At 38.8% G+C, this 8,514-nt stretch overlaps 1 protein-coding gene across 1 annotated transcript; it reads left to right on the top strand.

The window, feature by feature from the left end:
* The first annotated feature begins 2,486 nt into the window (after positions 1 to 2,486).
* Positions 2,487 to 8,332, top strand: LOC145440685 (serine/threonine-protein phosphatase 4 regulatory subunit 2-A-like). The gene is made up of 7 exons (XM_080318412.1): positions 2,487 to 2,688; positions 2,865 to 2,943; positions 3,735 to 3,905; positions 4,591 to 4,722; positions 5,189 to 5,269; positions 5,855 to 5,976; positions 7,703 to 8,332. The coding sequence occupies exons 1-7, from the start codon at positions 2,637 to 2,639 to the stop codon at positions 8,098 to 8,100; spliced, it is 1,035 nt and encodes a 344-aa protein (XP_080174538.1). The 5' UTR covers positions 2,487 to 2,636; the 3' UTR covers positions 8,101 to 8,332.
* Positions 8,333 to 8,514: the final 182 nt, after the last annotated feature.

Below are 8,514 nucleotides of genomic sequence, written 5' to 3'. Positions count from 1 at the left end.
TCTAGAGTCGGTGTGATAATCGGTCTTGTTTATTTTTAATACCACTACCAACCTCAGGTAAAATTGCGTATCGGACATATGCCCGCCATTCCAAATGTGTGACAGATTCCAAAGCATACAAATTCAAAGCTGAATTCAAGGGTCTTTCGCCAATATATTTCACACAATCAGGGTATTATCGGAAAGGTCTTTCAAAGTACGTTAAGAAAAATCTAAATCCGGAGTGATTATCGGTCTTGTTTGTTTTTAATACCACTACCAACCTCAGGTAAAATTGGGTATCGGACAAATGCCCGCCATTCCAATTGTGCGACAGATTCCAAAGCATACAAATTCCAAGGTAAATTCAAGAGTGTTTCGCCAATATATTTCACACAATCAACGTATTGCCGGAAAGGTCTTTCAAAGTATTTTAAGAAAAATCTAAATTAGGAGTGATTATCGGCCTTGTTTGTTTTTAATACCACTACCAACCTCAGGTAAAATTGGGTATCGGACAAATGCCCGCCATTCCAATTGTGCGACAGATTCCAAAGCATACAAATTCCAAGGTAAATTCAAGAGTGTTTCGCCAATATATTTCATCACTCCTAATTTAGATTTTTCTTAAAATACTTTGAAAGACCTTTCCGGCAATACGTTGATTGTGTGAAATATATTGGCGAAACACTCTTGAATTTACCTTGGAATTTGTATGCTTTGGAATCTGTCGCACAATTGGAATGGCGGGCATTTGTCCGATACCCAATTTTACCTGAGGTTGGTAGTGGTATTAAAAACAAACAAGACCGATAATCACTCCGAATTTAGATTTTTCTTAATGTACTTTGCAAGACCTTTCCGGCAATACGTTGATTGTGTGAAATATATTGGCGAAACACTCTTGAATTTACCTTGGAATTTGTATGCTTTGGAATCTGTCGCACAATTGGAATGGCGGGCATTTGTCCGATACCCAATTTTGCCCGAGGTTGTTAGTGGTATTAAAAACAAACAAGGCCGATAATCACTCCTAATTTAGATTATTCTTAACGTACTTTGAAAGACCTTTCCGGCAATACGTTGATTGTGTGAAATATATTGGCGAAAGACCCTTGAATTCAGCTTTGAATTGGGCATACTTTGGAATATGTCGCACATTTGGAATGGCGGGCATATGTCCGATACCCAATTTTGCCTGAGGTTGTTAGTGGTATTAAAAACAAACAAGGCCGATAATCACTCCAAATTTAGATTTTTCTTAAAATACTTTGAAAGACCTTTCCGGCAATACGTTGATTGTGTGAAATATAATGGCGAAACACTCTTGAATTTACCTTGGAATTTGTATGCTTTGGAATCTGTCGCACAATTGGAATGGCGGGCATTTGTCCGATACCCAATTTTACCTGAGGTTGGTAGTGGTATTAAAAACAAACAAGGCCGATAATCACTCCTAATTTAGATTTTTCTTGAAGTACTGTGAAAGACCTTCCCGATAATACGCTGATTGTATGAAATATATTGGCGAAAGACCCTTGAATTCAGCTTTGAATTTGGCATACTTTGGAATATGTCGCACATTTGGAATGGCGGGCATATGTCCGATACCCAATTTTGCCTGAGGTTGTTAGTGGTATTAAAAACAAACAAGGCCGATAATCACTCCGAATTTAGATTTTTCCTAACGTACTTTGAAAGACCTTTCCGGCAATACGTTGATTGTGTGAAATATATTGGCGAAACACTCTTGAATTTACCTTGGAATTTGTATGCTTTGGAATCTGTCGCACAATTGGAATGGCGGGCATTTGTCCGATACGCAATTTTACCTGAGGTTGGTAGTGGTATTAAAAATAAACAAGACCGATAATCACTCCGAATTTAGATTTTTCTTAACGTACTTTGAAAGACCTTTCCGGCAATACGTTGATTGTGTGAAATATATTGGCGAAACACTCTTGAATTTACCTTGGAATTTGTATGCTTTGGAATCTGTCGCACAATTGGAATGGCGAGCATTTGTCCGATACCCAATTTTACCTGAGGTTGGTAGTGGTATTAAAAACAAACAATAAGGCCGATAATCACTCCTAATTTAGATTTTTCTTAAAGTACTGTGAGATACCTTTCCGATAATACGTTGATTGTGTGAAATATATTGGCGAAACATTCTTGAATTAATCTTGGAACTGAGCATACTTTGGAATCTGTCGCCCATTTGGAATGGCGGCCATATGTCCGAAAAGCGGAATATTGCGACAGTGAAAATGGCACTAATGTGTCAAGTTGATTCTCGTTAGCCGGTCTTACTGTGAATAGAAGATGTATAGGTATTAGATATATTATATTTGTTTAGAATAACCTAACATTTCGATTATTGAATAGTGGAATATTGCCCAGCGGCGAGTTGAGGGTTAGTATTTCGAGTTCGCAGTAATAGTGTTTCACGTGATCACAGAGATTTCGCCGAAATTTCGCCAGGACGAGTTGAGTATTGTGTGTAGTAGTGGCCCGATTGTATTTACATTATAAAATCGAGATCGTTGCGTATCTGACTGTATTGTATATTGTAGCTTTCGTCCTGCAGCGCGAAGATTCACGACTGCTGGTGTTGGACGTTAAGTTTTTATTGCTATCATCAAGGGAAAGTTAAAATGGCTGAAATAGATAGCGCCGGCAGTGAATTATTGATACAAGCTGTTGAAGGTATGTCAACTTTACAACTCGAACTCGAGATGCCACATTTTATCAACTTGGCCCGCTCGGGATGCTCTGTATTAGTGCCAGAAAAATAAAGTTGCTGCCATACCCCCGAATTTCTGTACTCTTGCGTACCCCAGTTTAAGGACCCCACCTCTTATGCTATTTTGTCCTCATTTTAGACTTCCAGAATGAAGACGGCCTATGGAATGAGACCCTTGACAACTTTATCACACACGTCGCCCAGACGGGAAACACACTGTAAGTGAGCTTCAGTGAATATGCTGTCGTCAATTGATCTGCATTGCCACCAGACTAGATTACTTCAATCAATCAATAATTATTTATAATTATAGATTGATTGATCGTCAGATTATATTTTCATCCGTCCAAGACACTAACAGAATGTACAATGCGATATATAAAACACAGTGCGACTTATATAAACTGCCAATCTAGTTAGTTGACGGTCAACTAATTACTGTCTTTTTTACTAGTTTTAGTGTTAATTGCTGATTTTGAAAAGTGAGTAGTTCTTACCCCAGTTCTAATTGCCGAATTTGAAAAGATACTAGTTCTAGTTGTAGTTTTGCATTTAAACAAAATAGTTGTTGAAGAACTTGAAAACATGTGTTGTCGTTATACCGGTGTTCTGTTGTCAGTGTTGTGTAATTTTCTTATAGCCGTTTCTAGCTCAGAGTCATCACTTCTAAAGTGCTGTAGACGAGGGTGGGTTTTTGGGGGTCGAAACCCACCCCATTTCAAATTCAAAGCCCCGTCCTTTTGAAATGCCGATTCTATCGTCACTTGCAATGCAGCAATTCGTATTATCAGTTAAAACAGTTGTGTATTATTAGATTGTTAGTTGTGGATTTTTAAAGGTCGTTTGTTCGATTTCTAGTTGCAAGATTTGAAAAGTGAATAGTTCTAGTTGCGCATTTTGAAAAACCAGTAATTTGCACAAGTCTGGCTAAATGGGATGATGTTACCTCCTCATTTTTTTTCATGGAATTTTTTCATGGAATTATTACCATCTATTTATTTTGCTGCAGGGTCTCGTGGGACAAAGCGAGTAAGATATTTGTGAGAAAATTGGAAATGGCTCTCGACAAGTTTTACGAACTGTGCCCGTACAGTCCCGGAAAAATCAACAACAACGCGACCAACGACGATTTTGATGAGATGAAAAAACGTCTGATTCAACTGGCAGAGGATTTTGACGGGTTAGGATTTAAATTGTATCAACTTCTACTTTTATAGGACTGTTACTATTATTTAATGAAGATGGGATTGGTTTTTGTGCTATGAATAGTAGTTCTTCTCTTGATTTGAAAATATATTCTATTGTTGTAAATGTATGTTATGTAGCCTACATTAGGGATGTTCAAAAACAATAATTTGTTTCCCGTATTACAGGGATTAATTGATTAAAGTGGTAGGTTGCCTAAAAACTTCGACCCGATTCCAACTGGTAGATGTGAATGCACATTGGTTTTTAAAATTAGAATTTATTTAAAAATTTTAGTTTCAACCCCATGAAATTGTTAAGTTGTCTGAAAGAACGATGCTGAACAATTTTTGCTCACTTCCAACCTGTAGAAGCGAAGTGATTGCAGCTCAAAATGTTGGATTCGCAAAAATAGCCTGCACGGTGGGTAATCCCAGAATTATGAATGAAAAACTGAAATACCGGTAACTTAGCGTCTACGGGTTGGAGTTGTGTCAAATTTTACGTCGTTTTTGTCGACAACTCAATAATTTCATGAGCTTGAGAGTGAAATTTCTAAAAAATTTCAAAGTTCTCAAACTCCTGCGTTCACATCTACTATTTGGAATAGAGCCAAATTCATTTTTTGAACAACCCAACTATAGAGTATGCATTTATCGATATTATCTTCTATATTGCAGACCACCATTCACCATTCAAAGGCTTTGCGAGTTACTGGCGGAACCGACGAAAAATTACAAAAAATGTGAAAAGTTTATGAGAGGTTTGGAAAAGAACTTGATGGTCGTTACTTCCTGGAATTATCCAAACAGGTAAAAATGATAGCATATTTCTGAACATTCACTGTTTCAATCATATGTTTAAATTCCAAACTGAAGACACGTAAATAATTTCAAAGGGTTGTTACTTGTTAAGAAATTAATTTCATGTTGAACACTTTTGACATATTCTGGCCCAATTTATCAAGTACCACTAGTCCACTACTGATAGGCGAAATATCAATAATGTGCTAACTATAGCCTGGTGGTTTTCGAAGTCACACCGGAATGCCTGTCTTCACCATCCGAGTCTCGAGTCAGACAAATGACTCGAGTCAAGTCGAGTCACCAAAAATCGTGACTCGAGTCATTACAACCCTGGCTATCGCACAGTTTTGATTTCCGAAAAAAGGAGTCTTATTAGGTATTGTCTTTCAGCTGTGACTCGAGTATATTTTGCAACATTGTAGTGTTCCTGGCATATTTTTTATCATATTACACAAGTGTTTTTGTCATGCAGAAGGTCGTCTCAATCGAATGACTCCATGGTTATTAACGGCGTTGGTTTTGGACCCTCCAATGGATTAGCAGCAGCGGACAGGTTTGGTCTCTTATTTTTGTATTAGGCCGGATCTATTACCAGAATGGCCACCAGGACCTAGATAGGGTTTGACACAATAATTGGAGTACTAATTGTTATGATTTGAGTCCAGTGATGAAAGCCCATTTTAATTAAGAGTTATATTATAAAGGAGAATTATAGTTTGACGAAGAGGCCATTTGGGCGTCCTCGGATGATATTTTTGATTTCTTGAAAAAGGAGGACAAATCCTACGTATGGTAACTTCAGTAAAATGTAGTCACCTTTGATTAACTGCCAAAAGTATGCGACCCCTCGTCTGAATGTACTTTTTGGAACTGCTTTTCACACATTTGGTTTCGTACTTCCACTTGAAGTAGTTTTGGCATGTTTTTGAAATTGATACTTGTAATTGAATAGAATTCTACTTCTGATTGCTGATTTGATACGCTTGTTTGTTGCTTTCAAATTACTTACCTCATACATTTCCTTGCTACTCACTACTCTTTTTGAATCGGAAATTGGTCTCCCCAAAATAGGGCAGCCCTCAATTAACACCAACGTCAAACTTTTCTATCAATCAATCACATTATTTTGATTGATCAGAGTGAAGCCTCATTGGAGCAACCTACCCCCGTCGCCGATAGCAACAGGGCCTCCTAAGATTCCAGGCGCCCCAGATTTCACCGCTATGTCCGCACCCAAGACGGACAGCAAAGATACAGAAGGTATAGTATTTCTTGCTATAATAACGTATAATGCTCCTTCACCCGCCAAGAAGTGACAATTTATTTTTCGCTCGTCCCTCATGTTATCTGGTGTTACTTCTTATTGCCTCTCATTTACAATGTTGCTGTGACTTGTTTTATTCAAATATACGGCGAGACCTCTTGACTCCAGGCAATTATTAGGACCAAAGCATGTAAATGAGCATTACTTTTGTTGACAGGAGCCAAATTTGATGTGCAGAGCATTTTAGGTAGGGTTGCCATACGTCCGGAATTTCCCGGACATGTCCGGAATTTCACTGTTCAAACTAGCGTCCGGGAGGAATTTCTAAAATATGTCAAATGTCCGGAATTTTGAAGACTTGACGTAGGCACATAATTTTTTTCGTAAATCAGCATAAAAACAATATTTCTGGGAATATTTATGCTGATGCATAGTATATTTCTTCGCGCTGCGCGTGATTTAGTATCACATTTATTGATTTTAATATGAAGGCGACTACCACCCTCGCAAAAACTGCAATAAAATATATATAAATAAAAACAACCTTCATTTACTGGAATAAGCCTAATTGTAATCGCAATTATAGGAGAACGGTATATTCCTAGAGATCGTTAAGGCCGTTTAAATGCTTTATTCAAAGATAAGGGTTCCAAACGGGGGGGGGGGGGGGTCGTCTGTCTTTATTCTGGGGTTTGCGAAATATGTTGAATGTAATCATCTTCCGAATTATAGCCCGTGAGTAAGTCTGGGCCAAAGTGCTGACTTCTTTTAGTAATCAGCTCGTCAAATTTTGATCTGGGCCACGGAACATTTTCAAATTGGAGATGGAGTTGCGACCATAACAGGTTTGAAACCACTGGATATTGGGTGTTTATAAAGCTCCGGGGTGCGCACCGGCATAAGGCTGATAAACCATTTTATCGGTAGGACATGAACATGACTTAACCACGTGCATTGTGCAATTACGCTCCCTGTATTTTCGAACTCATCATTATCATCCTCCACCAGCTCTAACGCTAACTCTGATCATGTGGGCGGAGAGCAGTAGCTATATACGTATATAGTAATACATGGAACGACCAATATTATTGACAGAATTCATTAAAATAATTTAACGACCAGGTGCAAATATAAACAGATTCACCCCCCTCCCTCAGAAGTTGCATCGATTACCCTATAGTGTAGGCTCCAAATCATTGTATATTTGGGCGATAGGAGGCTGTAAACATGGTCTTTCGGTCCCGGTTACACAACACACAGCCACACACTCCTGAACCGGATCGTGACCAGCACCTCTGGTCTCTGAGCAAAGCTTTGCTAGTGTGACGTCATAACTCATTTTGAAATTCACTAGTGGGCGCTAAAGAGTGTCCGGAATTTGGGTTTCTGAAATATGGTAACCCTAATTTTAGGTAACCTAATATTTTCAATATCAGTGAAATTTGAAAAAAGTAACCTATTTGCATTGGATTCAAAATTTTATACGATAACTTAAGGTTCTTTCGCGTTCTAGTGGTTATGCAATTTCACCAAACCCACCGAAAATAGTTAACTTCTCCCTATCTTGATAGCCGCTAATACCAGCAAGCTAGTTTTGGGCTCGGAAGCTGTTTCCGTATAACCTCAAAAGCGAACAGAACAAAGTAACACGAGGCCATTTTTGGGATCGATTTTTTTCTTCAATTTTTAACTCCGCCCTAGAACAGTGTTCCTTTTCATCAGGAGAGAAAAGTGATTTATCTTCGGAAGAGCCCAAACCTCAAGTATCGGCCACAATCATATCCTCCTCTCCCACGATCACAATCAACATCAAGAGAAAGATCGACGAATCTTCAGACGATGACGACCAACCTGCCGTCCCCGAAAGCCCAACCAAAAAACTAAAATTCGACCAAGATGAAGAGACTGTTTCTGCCGATATCGATAAAACTACCGAGTCATCGGTTGATACTGAAATATCTGCCGGGTCTTCAGTAGATGTCGACAAATCTGCCGAATCACAGATCTCAACAAAAGACGATGTTTTATCAGAAAATGCGGTAAACGAATCCGCAGAAAATGACCAGCAGACATCAGTTGATGCTCAAAATAAGGACGATGTTTGTATGGAGGTTAACTAGCTTGCGGAGGCCAGCGTGGAGTTTGGCTTGAAACACCGGGATTTGACGATTTTCAGATATTTGGAAGCTGGATGTGAGACTTTTGATACTTATGAATTTTCAGGAGCTTTCGAGCAAATTTCAGCCACTACTGGATTTGCACTTGGAATTAGACACGAGACGAATTTAATTTTGGTTTTGAATCTCAAATCTGTGAACAGATTTGAAAATATCATGTCTGCCGGTCTCTTCTGTATAGGTCTATTGCCGTGCGCTGGGAAATGGGTGGATTGTGCTGAGCAACTGACAACTAGTTCTTATTGTGCACTCTCATTGCGGTTGCCGGCACGTGTTATGCTGCTGTTCTATGTAGGTGCATTTTACTGCGATGGTTGCAGATTAGAAAATTGTGTCTCCATTCTTCGGCTGTCCTCT

Source organism: Botryllus schlosseri, chromosome 6 (genome assembly GCF_051294905.1).
Source record: "Botryllus schlosseri isolate E-star chromosome 6, Bs_hap1, whole genome shotgun sequence".
Lineage (NCBI taxonomy): Eukaryota > Metazoa > Chordata > Ascidiacea > Stolidobranchia > Styelidae > Botryllus > Botryllus schlosseri.
This window is presented reverse-complemented; position numbering and strand designations above follow the sequence as displayed.